This window comes from Chanodichthys erythropterus, chromosome 4 (assembly GCF_024489055.1).
Source record: "Chanodichthys erythropterus isolate Z2021 chromosome 4, ASM2448905v1, whole genome shotgun sequence".
Lineage (NCBI taxonomy): Eukaryota > Metazoa > Chordata > Actinopteri > Cypriniformes > Xenocyprididae > Chanodichthys > Chanodichthys erythropterus.
In genome coordinates, this window is record NC_090224.1 from 37,328,224 (window position 1) to 37,350,744 (window position 22,521).

At 35.1% G+C, this 22,521-nt stretch overlaps 2 protein-coding genes across 6 annotated transcripts in view; one reads left to right on the forward strand and one right to left on the reverse strand.

Annotated features, from left to right (window-relative positions):
* The window catches only part of si:ch211-278j3.3 (E3 ubiquitin-protein ligase RNF19B), a 32,201-nt gene extending 25,049 nt beyond the window's left edge, over positions 1 to 7,152 (reverse strand). For all 3 annotated transcript variants that reach the window (XM_067383506.1, XM_067383505.1, XM_067383504.1), the window contains exons 1-3: positions 7,020 to 7,152; positions 3,686 to 4,069; positions 713 to 1,173 (exon numbers count right to left, since the gene is read on the reverse strand). In XM_067383506.1, the coding sequence (XP_067239607.1) occupies positions 713 to 1,173; positions 3,686 to 3,844 (620 nt within the window). In that variant the 5' untranslated portion in view covers positions 3,845 to 4,069; positions 7,020 to 7,152. The remainder of the gene's footprint in view (positions 1 to 712; positions 1,174 to 3,685; positions 4,070 to 7,019) is intronic.
* Positions 7,153 to 10,589: 3,437 nt separating this feature from the next.
* znf513a (zinc finger protein 513a) lies at positions 10,590 to 22,207 on the forward strand. 3 transcript variants are annotated; one of them, XM_067384872.1, is made up of 5 exons: positions 10,590 to 10,968; positions 11,054 to 11,158; positions 14,030 to 14,164; positions 19,019 to 19,717; positions 19,792 to 22,207. In XM_067384872.1, the coding sequence occupies exons 2-5, from the start codon at positions 11,119 to 11,121 to the stop codon at positions 20,556 to 20,558; spliced, it is 1,641 nt and encodes a 546-aa protein (XP_067240973.1). In that variant the 5' UTR covers positions 10,590 to 10,968; positions 11,054 to 11,118; the 3' UTR covers positions 20,559 to 22,207. The 3 variants fall into 3 exon arrangements, with proteins under 3 accessions (XP_067240973.1, XP_067240972.1, XP_067240974.1); XM_067384871.1 differs by having other exon boundaries at positions 10,590 to 10,777; XM_067384873.1 differs by having other exon boundaries at positions 10,590 to 10,777; positions 19,798 to 22,207.
* Positions 22,208 to 22,521: the final 314 nt, after the last annotated feature.

A 22,521-nucleotide genomic window follows, 5' to 3' on the forward strand; every position in this document is an offset into this window, starting at 1 on the left:
GAATATAAATGATAGATTAAAAAAAAAAATTGCAAAAACATCTAAAACCTTTTGTAGATATTATTGTGAATGAAAGGAAATCAGAGTATTATAATATGCCAAGTCAATCAAATGTTGGAACAATCTTCCTCTATAATGGAGGATTGGACAATTGCTGTGCTTCAGCAAACACATTCATCCTAGTGGTTTTCCAAAGTTTCTAGCCACTCAGCATTTTCACTGGCCACAATTTTGACATTGAAACCATGGGGAAAAAGTGCCATATAGATATTTTTAACATTATCTCATAATTTGGCAGCAGGTTTATTAGGCTGCTGTCACTTTAAGACCTGACGCACAGATCCATTATACTGTTACACATGCGCTTTCTTTCTCAACTGTTTATGTTCATTTAAAACATACTGTGTTTATATGAATACTCACCAGCATTTTGACATTATTTTGTGTGCATTTGACAGTTTAAGCGCAATAAGCAGCAATAAAGAACTCAATTTAGTACTGAGAGGCGACTTTATGTGGCACACCAAAATCTGCACTACATTGCACTTAGTTTATTATTTCATAAGCCTTTTTAAAAGACTACAACTAAAATGTATATATTATATATAAAATTCAACCCACAAAAGTGTCTAGTAGGAGCTGCTGAAATACACCCACATTTGGCGGTTTGGCGGGTGTTCATGTCAAGCCCTGTACACATTTCTGTGCTAACCTGCAGTCTGGCGCCGGGCACCAGCGTGTGTCCGGGTCAGCAGCCAGAAAGCGGCGCAGCTGAAACTCTTCAAATCGCTCCAGCAGTGCACCGTCATCCAGGATGGCACGGACATCGGGCAGAGCCAGCACTTCAGGGCACTGCGGGCAGGTGATACCCACACGGCTCTCCGAAATCTCGATGCGTAGGTATTGGCGCAGACAGTCGGTGCAGGCACGGTGCTGGCAGGAGGACAGGCGAGGGAAGTGTCCGCGTGGTTGACTCAGGAGGCAGAGCGGGCACTCGACCAGGTGCTCGAGCAGCTGATCCTGACTGGAGGAGGACAAGGACAGGACACCCATTGAGCCGCTGCTCCCACACTCCACTCCTCCCTCGTCCTCTCCCACTCCACCTCCGTCCCCTTTCCCAGGGTCTCCTCCATCCCTACCGCCCTCTAATCCAGCTTCACTGTGAGCCCGGTCCTGAGAGGAAAGACAAAATGACTGAGGGCAGTAATGAAAGTTATGACTTTTTCTCACTTGTGTTATATTAAAGGTGCCCTAGAATTAAAAATTGAATTTATCTTGGCATAGTTGAATAACAAGAGTTCAGTACATGGAAAAGACATACAGTGAGTCTCAAACTCCATTGTTTCCTCCTTCTTATATAAATCTCATTATTTTAAAAGACCTCAGAAGAACAGGCGAATCTCAACATAACACAGACTGTCAGTCGGGATCATTAATATGTACGCCCCCAATATTTGCATATGTCAGCCCATGTTCAAGGCATTAGACAAGGGCAGCCAGTATTAACGTCTGGATCTGTGCACAGCTGAATCATCAGACTAGGTAAGCAAGCAAGAACAACAGTGAAAAATGGCAGATGGAGCAATAATAACTGACATGATCCATGATATCATGATATTTTTAGTGATATTTGTAAATTGTCTTTCTAAATGTTTCGTTAGCATGTTGCTAATGTACTGTTAAATGTGGTTAAAGTTACCATCGTTTCTTACTGTATTCACGGAGACAAGAGCCGCCGCTATTTTCATTATTAAACACTTGCAGTCTGTATAATTCATAAACACAACTTCATTCTCTATAAATCTCTCCAACATTGTAGCATTAGCCATTAGCCTCAAATTCATTCGGAATCAAATGTAAACATCCAAATAAATACAATACTCACATAATCCGATGTATGCATGCAGTATGCATGATGTAAAGATCCATTTTGAGGGTTATATTAGCTGTGTGAACTTTGTAAATGCACTGTATTATAGTCGAGAGCTCGGTAAGGGGCGGAGAGCGTGAGCATTTAAAGGGGCCGCAGCCTGAATCGGCGCATAGTTATTGATGCCCCAAAATAGGCAGTTAAAAAATTTATAAAAAAAAAAATCTATGGGGTATTTTGAGCTGAAACTTCACAGACACATTCAGGGGACACCTTAGACTTATATTACATCTTGTAAAAAAACATTCGATGGCACCTTTAACTAAGAAAATGACACTCTGTTCCTTGGCAACAGGAAAAATGAGATGCTCCTAATAAAACAAATGAGATAAAATGGTTTGAGAGATGTCATGCATCTAATTTTTCATTGGGTGTGAGTATGGAGGTGCCCCACTGGAAGTGGTCCAAATGGCGCCCGAATGTCCAATGTGAGTACAGTTTTATTTTCATTGATAACATTTCCTTTTGTGTTTCAAGACGATAAAGTCATGTGTTTGACAGACGATGACAGTTTAAAGTGAATGAAGGTGCGACTTGAACGAATTTTAGACTTGTGAGATTTCTGCCACATGGTTGTAGACACACTCTTTTTATTTACGATAATTATGCCATATGCTGCCTTCATGTGCTATCGGAAATTTGATAATTCCCACTTCTGAAGTCATGATTACAAGCTCATCGAAATGGGAGGGCGTTCATGTGCAATTTTTACCTAGGAAACTTGTATTTACGATAATTTAGAGAGTACGGGAAGGCATTAATTATACATACATACATACATACATATATATATATATATATATATATATATATATATATTAGGGCTGTCGATTTAACGTGTTCATTTAATTAATTAGTTACGCAAAAAATAGCACGCTAAAATTATTAACATTTAATGCAATTGCGAGTTATAAAGTCAGAATTTGCGAGATATAAAGTCACTTCCTTTATAACATGCAATTCTGACTTTATATCTCACAATTGCAAGTTTAAATTTCACAATTCTGAGATAAAAAGTCGCAATTACCTTTTAAATTTTTTTTAGTGGCAGAAACAAGCTTCTATAAGAAGATTGTGCATCTCCGAGCAACACAGCAATGTTTCTGAATGAATTCTCGTTTTGAGCCAATCAATCGGGTGAACCAATTATGATTCAACGGCCCATTCATAAAGAGAGCCATTTACTTCATTCCTGACTGAATCAGCCATTTGAACAAATCAAATGAATGAAGGTAGTATTATTTCATTAAAAATATATAATTTCATTTTCCATTTTAATAACAAAAAAAAAAAAAAAGACATTTAAGGTATATTTCACCCAAAAATAAGAAAATCTGTCATCATTTACTCATCCTCATGGCCGTTGTAGCCTAAAAAGTTATGTGTAATGAATGCTATGTTGAATCAAATAAAACATTTTTTTCTAAAGCTACTTTTTGTAATGTCTATTTGATGCTTTTCTCATTTAACACAATGACTTTAAATTATAGTTTTGGGGTAATTTCTCAGACAAATCTGATGTGCAATTAATTTGATATATATATATTATATTTTTTTTTTTTGAAGTTGCATTCAAAATCCACTTAGCTCGACAATCTGAGGGAGCATGTTTGATTGTGCATGATGGTTGTGAAAGGAAGTGAGTCGATAAAGTGTCTACCAGGTAAAACAAACTATTACAGTAACTGCTTACAGAATACAGAGATTAAATTGAAACATATTTAAGAGTTACAGATGGTATAAATGTCATCTTACTTGTTCCACATGTTCATGCTCATTGGGTGTGAGAGTGATGGCCACTTCCTCCTTGTTCAAATTCCCGACGGGCTTCTCAATCCTGGGATCAGATTTGGGCTTTCGGCTGAAGAAGCTGAGGAAACTGAGGGACTGGGACTGCTGCTTGGGTCTCTTCATTGTTCAGAGCTGGACCGTCCAGCCAAAACAGCATGAACGGATCGAGCTCCTTTTGTTTGTGTGTCTCTGTTTGTTGCTTTACGGTCTGATGCTGAACATTTGCAAACAGACCATTGTGAGGAAGTACGAAAATCATCCACAGCAGCGTTTCCTGATCAAGGTCATCCTTGTTTTCTTCTCACATGAAATGTTTTATGTTCCTTTATAAACCACAGATGTTCATAACTGAAAAAACAAACAAACATATGAACAGTATCAGAACATTGTGAAAGTTAGATTGTTGTAGAAGACATCTTGTGAAATGAATCTCCCAACTGGACCACAGTCTGTTACATTCATATCAACAGTCAACATGTAATGGAGAAGGAGAAGCCTTCTGGCTCTGATGTGGAGGATGGGGTTTACTTTCACTTGTTAATGCTACTCTCCTCCACCTGACTCCATCAGATAAACACATTACTTCAGAACATCATGTTCAAGCATTGAACAGACATATCTGGCTTCAAAACTGAGAAATGTTGTCTTGGCAACTAACTGAAAAAATATAGTTGAAGTTAAAGGATTAGTTCACTTCAGAATAAAAATTTCCTGATAATTGACTTCACTGGGGTTCAACGGGTTGAAGGTCCAAATGTCAGTTTCAGTGCAGCTTCAAAGAGCTCTACATGATCCTAGACGAGGAATAAGAGTCTTATCTAGAGAAACCATCGGCCATTTTTGAAAAAAAAAAAAGCTAATTATATACTTTTTAACCACAAATGCTCGTCTTGCACTGCTCTGCGATGAGCCACGCATTACGTAATCATGTTGGAAAGGTCACATGTGACTTAGGTGGAAGTACCACGGTAGGGCGAAAAACCCCATCTCATTTTCTCTTCCATCCTCAAAATGTGATCTTTCCAACATGATTACATCATGCGTGGCGCATCACAGAGCAGCATTTGTGGTTAAAAAGTATATAAATTTGTATTTTTTTTAGAAAATGTCTGATGGTTTCTCTAAATAAGACTCTTATTCCTCGTCTGGGATCATGTAGAGCTCTTTGAAGCTGCAATGAAACTGACATTTGGACCTTCAACCCGTTGAACCCCAGTGAAGTCCACTATATGGAGAAAAATCCTGGAATGTTTTCCTCAAAAACCTTCATTTCTTTTCCACTGAAGAAAGAAAGACATAAACATCTTGGATGACATGAGGGTGAGTAAATTATCAGGAAATTTGAATTCTAAACTGAAAAAATGAAACTAAATAGAAATGTTTTTAAAAAATAATAATAAAATAACAAAAGCACACAACAAATTCACTAAAACAAACTAAAATTAAAAGCTAACAAAAATAAACACAAACTAATTTAGAATATTAACCTAATGAATACTAAAATAGATAAGACTAAAATAAATAACACTCCATTTGACATATTGTTCATAATTCTTTAGCTATCTAATAAGAATATAAACTAAATGATTCAATAATAATAAGATAAAACATATTTAGAGCTTTACAGAGCTTTAAATTCAGCTACTTAAAAAAATGTACTTTATGGTCATTAAAGATAATGAGAAAATCAATTAATTATTCTAGTGGTAATGAGTCTTAATAGTAAAACAACTACATTTCTTACACTTTTTAAAACAATCTCAGGAGAATCATGGTTTGTTAAATGAGAAAAACATAAATCCCACACTCCAAAAAAATGTTTGTCGAACCTGCTGGTAGTTTTATTTATTTCAATTATTGTTTAAAAATTACTATATTGCTTGCTTAAAATGAACCCCAAATAGGTGGGAAATTAACCTTTATTAATCTGTTTAATCAATTAAAATTTAATAATACGTTTAATGACTAATAATTAAACAATTAAAAAACTTGTTCACCTTTTGATTATTATTGTTGACTCTAGTAATTATGTGTCTGATTTTTAATTTCCAACATATTTTGGTTGATTTTAAGTCAGTCATATAGTAATTTTTAAACAATAGTTGAGTTAAATCAAAATGCTCAGAACGCTGGTCAAACATTTAACCCAACCGATGGGTCAAAACAACCCAATCGCTGGGTTTGTCCATATTTAACCCAACTTGGGTTGTTTTTAACCCAGCATTTTTTAGAGTGCATGGGCCTAAAAAAATCAATATTTTGATCTCAGATCAGCAGCATTACGTAATGAACGTGAGGCTCTGTGTCTTCACGGCTCCATCACTCAACACAAACCAATAAACATCACAGACCCTTGATATCAAGGTCATTCAACACTCAAGCAGGGTTTGAAACGCACTGGAACCAGCTTGAAGCGTGAATAAAAAAGGTTATACAGTTGTAAAGGAGGCCACATGCTATATTTAATTATCACAAGCGTGCATTTAGACCTTCTAATGCATAGATATCACTGCAGTGATGATCTGAAATCATTTCCATCAATGCATGGAAAAGAAATACTTTCATCATGCATAATGCAGTGGACCTCAGCGATGAGACAAAGCTCAAATGTGTTTTATAGCTTCTCTGGCCATAGAGCAGAATCCTGTGGCTGAGATCTTTGGATTGGCTTCGGTGTGTTTTCTTTTCCCTGGACTATTCCTGGACATGCACTCAACGGCTCTCGTGTTTAACCACATTAAGCAAAGTTGGGCAACAACTTGGAAAACCTAAAATATCAAAAGCCGAAGCAATGCTATCATAGCTCTGTTTACAGTGATATCAGGCTCTGATGAAGAGGGAGGGGATCCATTAACACCCGGACTAATAACTGATCGGGAAAGCATCGGTTCAGGATGTTATATGAGGACACACCTCCACACTCAGGGCCAAGAGAGCATCGCGGATCCGACATTTACACCAACTGTTACTTTAATGATACATTGTATCGCGCACAGAATAACATGCACTCAGAACACCTCTCAACTGTGCAGGAATATGTCTGTTTATCGCTCCTTTAAGTCCTTCACTGCGGCTCGTTGTCTGCGAACAGAATGTGTGTTATTAATTAATCAGAAGGTCTGACCAGGGCATCACAGCACTGCAGGGAGTGGCAAGGTTATTACGTATTGTCCATGTCCACCCCTGCCAAATAATACACTTTTACGCGTAAATGCAGCTTATGATACTCAAAAACAGAGACAAAATCGTCTTCCGAGCAAAAGATAGCGCACAATAATGTAAAGAAATCGCCTCTTACCTCCGCTCAGTGCGTTATCAGCTCAGCACCATCGGCTGTTGGCTCCTCCCACCGAGCGGCTGAGGACGCGCGAGCTCTCGAGGCTCCTCCCACTGCTGTAAAACGTCGCCTATTTGGTTTCTTTGAGCGTTCTGCTGGACGCTGGTCCGAGATTCGCCGCATGACGTTGGCGAGGAGATCCCCTTGAACCTCGAGGTTCCCTCCTCTGCACACCGGAGAGAGAGAGAGAGAGAGAGAGAGAGAGAGAGAGAGCTGAATCACTCAATATGCCATTTGTTAATGAAACAGAACCTGATAACGATCTCTTCCCCTGAAAGCTACAACAAAAGTCTATATAAAAAAAGCTACAAAAGGCTTGATCTGTTGTCTGTTCAGTAATTTAGCAAATACAAATGTGCCTATTACATAACAAGACAACGATACTAATATATTAGTTATATATACATAGCTAACATAGGATGACGTCTGTGTATTATTATGGACTGTGCATGGTTTTGATATGCACATCTAAATCTAACACAAGGCTTTCCTTTATTTTAGCTGTATTAAAAACATTTTATAAAAAGAGAAATGGAGAAACAGAAAGGCAAAATATACTCGGAAACGCGTAACTATAGGCTATAATATAGCCTAATATAGCCTAATATAATATAATATAATATAATATAATATAATATAATATAATATAATATAATATAATATAATATAATATAATATAATATAATATAATATAATATAATATAATATAATATAATATAATATAATTAATATAATATAATATAATATAATATAATATAATATAGCCTAATATAATATAATGTAATGTTGCTACTGCTGCTGTTGTTATAATATGAGCAAATAAAGCTAATAATTATTAGTTAATACGCCTATAAAATGAATGAAAAGTGCTAAAAATTAATAAAAAAAAGACCCTAAATCTAACACAAGGCTTTCCTTTATTTTAGCTCTATTAAAAACATTCCAGAAACATTCCATGAAAAGAGAAATGTAAAAATAGAAAGGCAAAAACGTACCCAGAAATGCATAATATAATATAATATAATATAATATAATATAATATAATATAATATAATATAATATAATATAATATAATATAATATAATATAATATAATATAATATAATATAATATTGTTGATGTTGTTGTTACAATGTAATAAGCAAATTAAGAATATATATTAGTAATTATTACACCCATAACAATTAATTAAATGTGCTAAAAGTTAGGGGGTCCAACGATTAATCGTGATTAATCGTTTGCAATATAACAGTCTGTGTTTACGTAATATATATGTGTGTGTTCTGTGTATAATAATTATGTATATATAAATACACACACATACAGGTATAAAGTTTAGAAATATATGCATGTATTATAAATAAATATATATATATATATATATATATATATATATATATATATATATATATATATATACATATAAAAATAAATATTTTATATATAAATATACATTTTTTCTTAAATATATACATGAATGTGTGTGTATTTAAAATGAGAAATGTAAAAATAGAGAGGCAAAAACGTACCTGGAAACACATTACTAATATAATAGGCTATAATAGGCTATAATAGGCTATAATAGGCTATAATATAATATAATATAATATAATATAATATAATATAATATAATATAATATAATATAATATAATATAATATAATATAATATAATATAATATAATATAATATAATATAATATAATATAATACAATATAATATAATATAATACAATATAATATAATATAATATAATAGACTATACCATAATAGGCTATAATAAGCTATAATAGGCTATAATATAATATAATATAATATAATATAATATAATATAATATAATAGGCTATAATATAATATAATATAATATAATATAATATAATATAATATAATATAATATAATATAATACAATATAATATAATATAATATAATACAATATAATATAATATAATATAATAGACTATACCATAATAGGCTATAATAAGCTATAATAGGCTATAATATAATATAATATAATATAATATAATATAATATAATATAATATAATATAATATAATATAATATAATATAATATAATATAATATAATATAATATAATATAATATAATATAATATAATGCTATTGTGCTATTGTTATAATAACAAAATAATTATTAGTTAGGCCTATTATTACGCCCATAAAATGAATCAAAAGCGCTAAATATGTATAAATAATATCCTAAATCTAACACAAGGCCTTCCTTTATTTTAGCTCTATTAAAAACATTCCAGAAACATTCCATGAAAAGAGAAATGTAAAAATAGAAAGGCAAAAACGTACCCAGAAATGCATAATATAATATAATATAATATAATATAATATAATATAATATAATATAATATAATATAATATAATATAATATAATATAATATAATATAATATAATATAATATAATATTGTTGATGTTGTTGTTATAATGTAATAAGCAAATTAAGAATATATATTAGTAATTATTACACCCATAACAATTAATTAAATGTGCTAAAAGTTAGGGGGTCCAACGATTAATCGTGATTAATCGTTTGCAATATAACAGTCTGTGTTTACGTAATATATATGTGTGTGTTCTGTGTATAATAATTATGTATATATAAATACACACACATACAGGTATAAAGTTTAGAAATATATGCATGTATTATAAATAAATAAATATATATATATATATATATATATATATATATATATATATATATATATATATATATATATATATATATATATATATATATATATTACATATAAAAATAAATATTTTATATATAAATATACATTTTTTCTTAAATATATACATGAATGTGTGTGTATTTAAAATGAGAAATGTAAAAATAGAGAGGCAAAAACGTTCCTGGAAACACATTACTAATATAATAGGCTATAATAGGCTATAATATAATATAATAGGCTATAATATAATATAATATAATATAATATAATATAATATAATATAATATAATATAATATAATATAATATAATATAATATAATATAATATAATACAATATAATATAATATAATATAATACAATATAATATAATATAATATAATAGACTATACCATAATAGGCTATAATAAGCTATAATAGGCTATAATATATTATAATATAATATAATATAATACAATATAATATAATATAATATAATAGACTATACCATAATAGGCTATAATAAGCTATAATAGGCTATAATATAATATAATATAATATAATATAATATAATATAATATAATATAATATAATATAATATAATATAATATAATATAATATAATATAATATAATGCTATTGTGCTATTGTTATAATAACAAAATAATTATTAGTTAGGCCTATTATTACGCCCATAAAATGAATCAAAAGCGCTAAATATGTATAAATAATATCCTAAATCTAACACAAGGCCTTCCTTTATTTTAGCTCTATTAAAAACATTCCATAAAAAGAGAAATGTAAAAATAGAAAGGCAACAGCACGTACCCGGAAACGCGTAACCGGGGAAACGGATATACGCAACGTAGCGGAAGAAAAATGTATACAATGGCAATTTAGAAATCAATTAAGTTCTGAAAAAAGAGCATTAATTGCCTTTCTTTGCGGTCGCTGTGTTGTGGAATGGCGGACTGAGAGCAGCAGCGCAGCGTCACACCCGCGGGTTCGGAGCTCGGATCGGTCGCGTCAGGCAGAAAGAGCAGGTATATTTCTGACATCTGCTGAGCTGGACACACAGCTGAGTTCAGGGTTTAGATCTGTGTTACACAGAGACAGGATAAACGCACGCATTCAGTGCGTGTACATGAATACAGACTGCATTCTGTCGCACTACGAGTTCAACATATGAGCTATAAATAACGCCAGTCTTATTTATGTTAAATGACACTGTGAGGTGAGCATGTTCGCCCCCAAATGCGCCATGCATCTGTTCGAGGGCTTGTCAGTGCAGTAACGACTGCTGTTTCATTGTTTCAAAGGAGAATGAGTGGATTATTGGCGAGGGAATCCAGAGGAGGTTGCAAATAAAAAGGCTGACTGGAAGATGCCAAGAAGAAAACAGCAGAATCCACAACCTGTCAAGTGTAAGCTGCTTTTCATCTTGATTTGTTCCATAAGTTGCTTTTCTAATTCACAGAAAGATGACTAAAACCGGTCTTGAGCCATTTAAACTTGCACACATCTGTCCTTAAGTCACCTGAATGTTGATAGAGTAATAGCAGGAACAGTTAGACTGTGTGCTTATATTATAAGCTATATATAATTATATTGTATTGTAATTGACAGGTCTCACAGAAACATCATAATTGTCATCTGTTTTGATCATCTTGATTTTGAATTGTACTTCCAGGTGTCAGACAAGATTCTTCTGATGATTATAAATGTATCCGCTGTAATGACATGTATTATGTGGCTATAACAATATTTGAGTGCTTGAGCTGAATTTAGCTGTGTAATTCACTTCAGAGGAAGTAATTTTAGATTTTCAGTGGTAGATGGTGACTGTCATGGTAAATAATTGAATAATATAAACATAACCTGCTGCTGAAGTATTTGGTTGTTCATTGTTTGTTCTTTTCTTCTCAAAAGTGGTCATTATTCTCAGTCTCCTCCAGTAGATGTCAGTACATCTGCAGTAAAGCCAGAGCCTGTTCATACTGCATAATGGGCTGCTTATTTTCCCTTTTTGTTATATGAAGGTCACATTAAAGTCTTGGAAACATTTTACATTGCCTTCTTTATTTATCTTTACTATAACTTTTCATGAATAGTAGCTATGTTTTTATCTTGGAAATCTTAAAATATGAAAATTCATTATAAGAAAAATGTTATTATAGTTTTAAAAGTTAAGAAAATCTTGATGTTGTGGTCATTTTCACCATGACCAGCAGTTTTGCTACTAGTAGACATAAGTTTAACTATAAAAATGATTTTTTTTTTTTAAATATAGTAAAGATAAAACAAACTATAAAAATGTTTATATATATATATATATATATATATATATATATATATATATATATTTCTTTAAAAAAGTGTATATGAAATGATACATGTGATGTGTAAAGAAAAAAAAAAAGATGTCACAAATTATGCTATTGTATTTCTAATAATAATGCAAAAATTATTAAAATATAATTTAATTGAAGCCAATAATTTTCTTCAGAAAATGTTTAAAAGGACAGAATGCTGTACATATATAGAAACACAATACATAAATAGTGACTTGGTTGAAATGAGAAATGAAATAAACTAATCAGAGTGTGGAAAAAATATATATTTTTCAAAGATTCCACAAATGATGATACAGTGTCATGAAAAAGTATTTGAACCACTTGCAGAATCTGTGAAAATGTGAATAATTTTAATAAAATAAGTGAGATCATACAAAATGCATGTTATTTTTTGTTTAGTACTGTCCTGAGTAAGATATTTTACATAAAAGATGTTTGCGTTTAGTTCACGAGACAAAACAATAGCTGAATTTATTAAAATAACCCCATTCATAAGTGTGTGAAGCATTGATTCTCAATACTGTGTGTGGTCACCTGATGATCCACGACTGTTTTTATGTTTTGTGATGGTTGTTCATGAGTCTCTTGTTTGTCCTGAGCAGTTAAACTGAGCTCTGTTCTTCAGAAAAATCCTCCAGATCCTGCAGATTCTTCAGTTTTCCAGCATTTTTACATATTTGAACCCTTTCCAGCAGTGACTGAATGATTTTGAGATTCATCTTTTCACACTGAGGACAACTGAGGGACTCAAACTCAACTATTAAAAAAGGTTCAAACATTCACTGATGCTCCAGAAGGAAACACGATGCATTAAGAGTCGGGGGGTGAAAACTTTTGAACAGGATGAAGATGTCACAATTTTTCTTATTTTGTTTAAATATCATTGTTTTTCATTTAGTACTGCCCTTCGGAAGCAACAGAAGATACTTGCATGTTTCCCGGAAGAAAAATTAAGTACAATTTACCTTGATATTTGAATTCAAAAGTTTTCACCCCCCGACTCTTAATGCATCGTGTTTCCTTCTGGAGCATCAGTGAATGTTTGAACCTTTTTTAATAGTTGAGTTTGAGTCCCTCAGTTGTCCTCAGTGTGAAAAGATGAATCTCAAAATCATTCAGTCACTGCTGGAAAGGGTTCAAATATGCAAAAATGCTTGAAAACTGAAGAATCTGCAGGAGCTGGAGGATTTTTCTGAAGAACAGAGCTCAGTTTAACTGCTCAGGACAAACAAGAGACTCATGAACAACCATCACAAAACATAAAAACAGTCGTGGATCATCAGGTAACCACACACAGTATTGAGAATCAATGCTTCACATACTTATGAATGGGGTTATTTTAATAAATTCAGCTATTGTTTTGTCTCGTGAACTAAATGCAAACATCTTTTATGTAAAATATCTTACTCAGGACAGTACTAAACAAAAAATAACATGCATTTTGTATTAACCCTCTTATTTATTAAAATTATTCACATTTTCACAGATTCTGCAAGTGGTTCACATACTTTTTCATGCCACTGTAGTTGATTAATTGATTTCTTGTTGATTAATTGTTACAAATGAACATGATCCCACAAGATGGTGTGCAGTTTACTTCTCAGTCTTTGTTTGTATAATAAATGGAAGTTTATATGAAGTTTGCATCTGATAAATGAGTTTCATGTGGCTTTAGTAGTTTTACATACTTTGAAACAACAAAAAATATTAGTTGCCTATTAATAAAATAAAATAAAGAATAAAATATATCTTAACAAAAAATAAACCATAAAAAAGTAAATGCAATAGTAATATATACACACATTAATATCAACAGGCATTATCACAGAGGTAAGGACAGAAATGGCTCACATACAAATATACATACATAGGTCAAGTTGCATGATGATCTTCCAGTGGACGCCATTGCTGCTGTCTTTAACCATGAGCCTTTGCTTTCAGTGGATTCTGAAGATGGTTTAGGCACTGTACGGCCAGCAAGCCTTACCTTTGAGAGCGACTTTCTCCTGGGACAAGAACTCGAGTTCTCAGATCCTGACAATGACAGCAAGATCATAGGCCTTGAAAAGTTCTCAGGTGAGTTACTGTACGAGTTTCCGAGGCTGACTTTGGTTGGGACGTGTTCCTGTCATCCAAATCCTAATCTGTGCCACTTTTTTGTGCCAGTTCCCTTGGTACAAACCAGTCTCATGCTAAGAAAATCATATTTTTGTTTATTACAAAGACCAAATTTAATTCAGGTTTTGGAAACTAGCTCTTATTACAGGGTTCCCACTGCTACTGGAAATCTGGAAATATAGAGGAATTGTAGGACCCACTTTATATTAAGTGGCCTTAACTACTATGTACTTAAATTTAAATTGATCATTTGATACAATGCACTTATTGTGTACATACATGTTTTTACATTGTACTTATATTTTAAAAACACCTGCATGTAATTACATCTGAAATTAATTTCTGTAATTACATTTATAATTACACTGTTGACCCATCCCTTAACCCTTACCCCTACCCTTAAACCTACCCATACCACCAAAGCTTTCCCTAACCTTACCTGTATCCCACCTCAAAAGCAGCAAAAGTGTTTTGCAATTCAATATGAACCCAATAAGTACATTGTACTTATTTTTTGATGTAAGTACATAGTAGTTAACGCCACTTAATATAAAGTGGGACCGAATTGTAAAATTGTATGACAGAGAAATTTCAAACCACTTTTTTTATTTGTGAAAGCAATAAATTACTTGACTAAGACTATTACAGTGCCTATAGAAAATCATCATACCTCTTTGAAATAGGTACTTTATTTGTCGTACAGCCTGAAATCAAAACCCATTCCCCCCAAAAAACCTTCTCCAGCTGTATTTACAAATATTATCTTACAACATCAAAGTAATGAAAGAAAAAGGCAAATTCTGAAAATTAATAAAAAACTGAACTGAAACTGGAAAAGTCATCAGTCCCCTGATTTAATACTTCGTAGTTTGCTTCACTGTAAAAATTGCCAGGAATTAAAGAGAATTATTTTACAATAAATTTCAGTTGACAGTGAAAGGAATGCATGTTGGGTCATTTTCTTACAAATTAATCAACAGCAGCATGATGCTAACATTACAGTAATCTATTGCTCTTGTTTTGCTGTGAAATTTGCATTATAAAGTATTTAACCATGCCACTGTAAGAAATGATATTCTTTACCACTGTATTTGTTTGGAAGTCACCATTATTGTGATCGGTGTTTAGTTTGATGGGATCTTGGACCTTGTATAGTTACATTCAAATTTCTGATCTAGCCAAGTCAGAAGTGACAAACATTCGATAAAACGATGACAAGCTGGAATATAAAATAAGTTAATTAGCTGATTTTAACTATTGAATATGATGATTTAGTTTTAGTGTTATTTCATGAAGATTTAAAAATATCATTTCAAATTCATAACTGTAGATGGATATTTCACAATAGTGAAGAAACTGCTGAGATTTATCTTTGAAAGGTGTGACATCATCTTGCAACACAAGACTTTTTTTCTTATAAGCATCACCTAATGATGAACAGACATCAATACATCAAAACTACAAAACACAGCAATAATAATAATAATAAAAAAATAAACTCTGAAGATTGCAAAGTAAACCAACAACACAAACTGCTATAAGTGAACCAAAAATAAGTTTAGCAGCACAGATAATCTATTCATGCTGCATTGCATGCTGGGTACCTTCATAGTACATATGCACTAAAGAAATACAATATAATATTGTTTGTTTACAGTCATTTTTGTTTTCCAATACTGTAAACTCAGTTGTACTTGTACTTTTTTACAGTACAAAAGTAAAAACATGAAATTGACAGCAAAGTACTGTAGATTATACAGTACATTTCTGAGAGTGCAGCTGGAAACATGTGAAATTACTGTGAAAGTAATGCAATTATTAACCTGGGGCCCATTTCAGAAAGGAGGTTAAGTGAAAACTCTGAGTATGTTAACCCTGAAATGAGGGTTTCAGAATGGGAGATTTGTCAAACCCGAGAAAGCAGGTTAAGTCAAGCCTGTTTCTGAAAGAGAGGTAACTTCTACTCAGAGTCAATTACCATGGTAACTTACTCTGTGAACTTGACCTGGTCAAGAGCAGGTTTTCTTCAGTAAACCCAGAGTTTCTATCGATCTCCTCCCCCTTTTTAAAGTGCTAGTGATGTTTAAATAGTTCATTCATTCGTTCACGCTGCAAAAATGCTTTTCGTACCGAGTCTATTTCAAGTACAAATATCTAAAAATTCTTAAATCAAGATGGATTTGGCATATAAGAAAATGATATAAGATATTTAGTCTTGTTTCCTGGGGGATCTAAATTAAGAGCATTTAGTGAAATATCTGCCAATATGGTAATAAAAATAATCTTAATGCAAACGGAAAACAAGATTATTCGTAGTGTCTATTACTAAGTGCAATTTTACAGTAGCTCCGCCCACAAATGTCAGACCAGGTTAAAATTGACGCACATCCTTGTGGCTGCAGTGGTGTAGACGGTAATGCGTTAGGTGCAGAGAATTAACTTGGGATGCAAATGACTGGGTTTGAATCCGCCTTCTGCCGAGCTCGCTATTCTCCCTTTTCCCATCACATAGCTCATCAGAAAGGCATTTATTTTCAATAAAAATGAAGAAAATGTTCTAAAAGTGGAAGTAAATTGCCTAACGAGTGTTTAATAATGATAAAATAATTTACCTTCTGTTATTATTGCATCCTGTTACATTATTTTTTTCTTCTTTTTTTGCATGTGGGATACCATGAAAATGAATATTAGTTCAATAACTCACCATTCTACCAGTTTTCACCTTTGATATTTTAACAGTGATAAGAATTAAACTTGCATTGATTCAGAAGTATGCGGACTCATTTTTTCACATGCTGTTGCCATGGTGAATCGTAATAACAGAGCTCCATTGATGATGGCTTTTAATAGTCGTGGTGTACGCGCTTAACTCCGAGTCAACCTACTCAGAGTCGATTGAACTAACTCAATTCAGCTGTTCTGAAACTGAAAACTCAGAGTTTCCCATTTCAGGGTAAGTCAACTCAGAGTTCAAGTTTTAACTCGGAGTTGGTTGAACCTCCTTATTGAAACGGGCCCCTGGAATATACTGTATTTTCACACTAAAATTTTTTAACAGTGTTTACTTTCAACCACTAATCCTTTTGGATATGTCTATACTAGCTTTGCACACCTAGGGGGAATATTTGCTCATTCTTCCTTGTAGAATTGCTCAAGTTCAGTCAAATTCTGCTCTCTTCAATCCATCCACAGATTTTCTATCAGATTTAGGGCTCAAGGACCTTCCTATCCTTAAGCCATTGCGTTGTTCTTTTGCCGGTATGTTTAGGATCATTGTGAATGCCCATCTTTACTCAAGAATTTGGATGTACTTGGCAGCATCCATTTTCCCTTCAATCAGCAGAGACTGGGCGATTGGTCAGGATTGAAGAGAAAATGGATGCTGCCAAGCCCAATCTAGGTGTGCAAAGCTAGTACAGACATTTCCGAAAAGATCAATGGCTGTAATTAAAGCAAAAGGTGGCTCTACAAAGTATTAAATCAGGGGACTGATGATTTTCTCAACCCTGTTTTTTTTTTATTAATTTTCGTAACTGTTGCTTTTTCTTTCATTACTCTGATGTTTTGATTTCAGGCTGTACGACAAATAAAGTAACTATTTCAAAGGGGTATGATGATTTTCTATAGGCACTGTATATGATGGCTACTGACAAATCTTGAGGATTTAAAACATACTGTATGCTTTATATGATGAATTGCTGGCATTCATGAAGGGCCATATGTGCTCAATATGGGTAAGGACATTAACTGCAAAGACTGACGTGTAATGTTAGCGCTATTATGCAAACATGCTGCATTTTGTCTGTCAGCAAGCAGTGTGAGCTTTCACGTACAGATGGGAGGAGAGAGCCTACCACCCTGGAAAATTTCTCTGGTTTTGGCATTCTGACAGAACATACAATTTCAAAATGGAAAATCAGGAAAAATACAGTGCCACAACTATTATATAAGGGTCATCAAGATAGTCATCACCATCAAGGACACATTATAATAAGGCATTTAGTCGTCATCATCATCATCATCATCATCTCCTCTCAGGGTCTTTATCATAGTTGTCATGATCATCATCATCATCATCATCATCATCATCATCATCTCCCCCTCATCATCATCAGCAGGACCATTATAGTCATCATCATTATCATTAGGCTGGGTAATCATCCACCTGGGGTTTCTGAAACGGGTGATATAAAGGCCCGTTCAGACCTCAGACTCACACATTTCTACACATTGCATGTGCTTGAGGACGACGCTTGCAGAAGGAAGCCGCCGTTTCACAGAAAGACCGTGAGCAGAAACACCGTAGCCTTGTGTTTTGTTGGAGTACCACCTTTTATTTGTCAGAATTTACTTAAGATTTGTCCACTGGCTTAGTGGGTAAGTATAAATGTGAAAAAGTACTTAAGCTGTTGATATTTTGTGGAGACTTTGTACTCTCATTATAGTTTTTGTACTTTTGAGACAATTATAGATTCTTGCATGAACCATTTTGTGTGCATTTCTTCTTAGTTACTTCTAATACTAAGATACTAGTGTTACTGTCAACTGTACATATTACAGATACTGAAATAGTGTCTTTGAAATGGGGGGCGGGGGGGCAATTTGGCCATTTCTAATTATTAGGGGGACTTGTCCCCCCTGTCCCCCTCAATGTCTATGGTGGTTACAGCCCTGCTACAGATACTTAAAATAGTGTCTTATTCTTTTTAATTTTCTGTTGTATTTGAATGCTTGCACACTGTCTCAGATTGCAGAAAACATATCTGTACAGCTGCATAATGTAATGCAGTGTCCTGCTGTGGTCCTGTACAGCTGACATCAGTCTGCCTGGCTTCCCCCTGGGAGACGAGGAGAGCTCCCCCTTCAGCCGCCTCAGTATGGAGAGTGACGCTGACGACCTCCGCGCAACCGAAAGCGAGCGTGAAGAGAGGGTTTCTGAGTCTGCCTTTCCCTCTTACCTCTCTTGCAGGGGCTGTGGTCAGCTCCTGGAAGACCCCCTGGGACCCGGCATGGACTTGGTGGGGCCCTACTGCATGCGCTGCTGCAAAGGGAATGCGGACGGCGTTGTGGACAGGAAGCTCTGCTCAGGCTTAGGCTTACAAGCGGAGTCTAGAGGGGGAGGGAATGAGGGCGCTGCTGGCGAGGATGATACCTTGAAGCTCCACTCGTGCACGCTCTGTGGTTTTACTTCGCGCTACACTAACCACGTTAAGAGGCATATGAAGACTCACAACGGCGAAAAGCCATACGGGTGTCCGCTGTGCTCCTATGCGTCGGCGCAACTAGTGAACCTGCAAAGGCACTTGCGCATACACACCGGAGAAAAGCCCTATAAATGCAATCACTGCACATTTGCATGCAGTTCCTTGGGGAACCTGAAGAGGCACCAGCGCATGCATGCAGCCGTAAGCCCGGGTCAGAGTGCCACTCAGCTGGTCAGTGGCAGCTGTTTAAATCACACTACTGTGGGTCAGAAGGAAAAGGAAGTGGCTCCTCCCCCCACTGATGAAGGTAAGTAAGGTTCTGTCACCTTGAAAGAACATTGAACAGAGTTTTACAAAGAGTTGTAATTCAGCATCCTTCAGTTGCAGGTGCTGTGCAATCTGTCTCACGTCCCCACGTGGGAAGAGATGGGAACTACTTGCAGACCTTTGATGGCCTCAGGGTTGCACAGCAGTCTTCGACAGGGGTGTTGCAGTCAGGACAGGCTCCTTCTGAACCCCCCATGTTCTTCCCCTTCACTTGTCGTCTATGCGGCATGGCCCTGGATGACGAGGACGGATCCTCAGCCCAGATCTGCGCCAAGTGCACCCTGGAGATGCTGACTAAGGACACACCAGGTTGCCCCGCTGAGCGAGGGGACAAGGTCTACACCTGTGCTGCCTGCCCCTTTCTCACCCACTACCCAAACCACCTGGCCCGCCACATGAAGACCCACAGCGGAGAGAAGCCATACAAGTGCCCGCAGTGCGACTACGCCTCCGCCCACTTTGACAACCTCAAGCGGCACCATCGTGTGCACACTGGGGAGAAACCCTACAAGTGCCACCTGTGTGACTATGCCTGCGGCAACCTGGCTAATCTCAAGAGGCACCAACGGGTGCATTCGGGTGCCAAACCCTTTCAGTGTGCAATCTGCAACTACAGTTGCAATCAAAGTATGAACCTGAAGCGGCACATGTTGCGCCACACGGGTGAGAAGCCCCATAAGTGCCAAGAGTGTGGCTACACCACTGGCCACTGGGACAACTACAAACGACATCAGAAGAAGCACAGCCTGACTACAGATGGCTGGGTTAAAGTGCAGATGCCTGGAAATGAGGAAGAGGTGGAGGATGAGGAAGAGGTGTAGCCTCTTATTGCAAGACAGTCGTCCATATGAGATTTTACTGAATTGTTGGTTTGTCCTTCTTTTCTTTTGTGCCCAGAATTATTTTTGGAATTGTTCACAAGCTGCTACATGAAGTCATGCACAAATTTAAAGGGAAAGTTCATCCAAAAATGAAAATGATCTCATGATTTACTCACCCTCAAGCCATCCTAGGTGTATATGACCATCTTCTTTTCAGAAGAACACAATCAAAGGAGCAAAACAAAACACAAATTAGAAGTCTAAAATGAGAATTTTTAAAGAGAAATGTTGCCCAGCCACGGTTTGTTTAAACCGTGAGAGGGGGTCTAAGCTTACGCTACTTGTATATCCTACATCATAGGTTGCATCAGAAGTTTCTCTTTTGGTGCAAGTTGACTTGCTTAGGCCTTCTGCCGGAAGCTAGTTATTTTAGTTTATAAAGTTTTAAATATGGATATTTTTCTTACAAAAACCCATTGCCTCACTTCAGAAGGCCTTTATTAACCCCCTGGAGTCGTATGCATTACTTTTATGATGGATGGATGCACTTTTTTGGACTTCCAAAATAAGGAGCCCCATTCACTACCATTATAAAGCTCAGAAGAGCCCAGGATATTTTATAATATAATTTCGATTGTCTTCGTCTGAAAGAAGATAGTCTTATACACCTAGGATGGCTTGAGGGTGAGTAAATCATGGGTCAGTTTTCATTTTTGGATGAACTGTCCCTTAAATGTTACCTGAATGTCCTAATGTAGGGGTTGTCAAATCCTGCTCCTGGAAGGCCAGGAGACTCTAAATAAACATGCTGAAGCAGCTAATCACGGTCTGCAGGCTTATTCAAAACTTCCTGACAGGTCTGTGGGAGCCGGTTGATGCTAATCTCTGCAGGAAGGTGGTCCTCCAGGAGCATGATTGGACATTCCTGATTAATGCCTTTGAACAAGGCAAAATGTTTGTGTTACCCAAAGCTCTCTAAGAGCGTTCTGAGCCTGATTGTGGTTCATTTATCAGTGCCAAACAGACACTACTGCACAACTGCCATAGGAAGTTCTTCTTTAAGCCTGGCGCAACATTGCATGCACTTAAGTTTACCTTGGCTGACTGTTTTGAGGTTTTATGTAATTGATCATTTTCATTCTTCTCAACCATACTGGTGAAAATGCCTTCAAAGATGATCTTTGATCATATTGTTTTTGCTCTCAATAATTCTGGGGGATTGTGTTGCCTTTTATTGTTGTGTGTATTTTATTGATTGTGAAAAATGCCATTTGTCTGAGTTTACTTGAAGCAAAATGTTGCATAGTGGATTTTTGTGTCATGCTGAACATAGAGCTTTTATTTTTGTATGTGATTTTATTTTTTATCTCTTGAGGAATGTCTGGCATGTATTTGCCACCCTTAGCTATACTGAAGGACGACAGTAAACGTAAACCCAATTATGCAGTTAAACCTTAAGGTTGCCAAGAAATGACTGAACATTGAAATCTTGTAGGTGTGTGGTGCTTGAGTGTTTTCTTGTTATTATGCAGTGGTTTCATTAATGCCTTAAATATTCTCAAATAAAACAGTTTGTGTTGAAACTTCTGTATCTCAACTCACATCATCTTTCAGTCACAAAAGTTAAGTTACTAGTTGCCAGCAGGATGTGATGAAGATGCTGAGACAGGCAGTATGTAATCCTCACACTTTCATAATGAGAGCTTTAATCCTCCTCCCTGCGCTCTGCTGCGAACAGCACCAGTAAAGATGCTAATGAAGACAGAGCCCCGGGCAGCACCAGAACACTAACAACTCTTGCAGTGATCTTCATGCTGTTAGATGCATGTGAGAATGAGTCTGAAGTGCTGTTTTGAGCCCAAAGCTTACATTAAAAAAGGAAATTTGACAATCTAATCTTTGAATGATGATTGAAATTATAGGAGGGGAAAAAAGCTACTACATGCTAATGGTGTTTTTATCC

Excerpts from the sequence above, each read along its gene's own strand:
- znf513a (XM_067384872.1), top strand. The coding sequence starts at position 11,119 with ATGCCAAGAAGAAAACAGCAGAATCCACAACCTGTCAAGT. Across the intron at positions 11,159-14,029 it reads GAATCCACAACCTGTCAAGT|TGGATTCTGAAGATGGTTTA; the intron begins GTAAGCTGCTTT and ends CTTTGCTTTCAG. Across the intron at positions 14,165-19,018 it reads AGGCCTTGAAAAGTTCTCAG|CTGACATCAGTCTGCCTGGC; the intron begins GTGAGTTACTGT and ends GGTCCTGTACAG.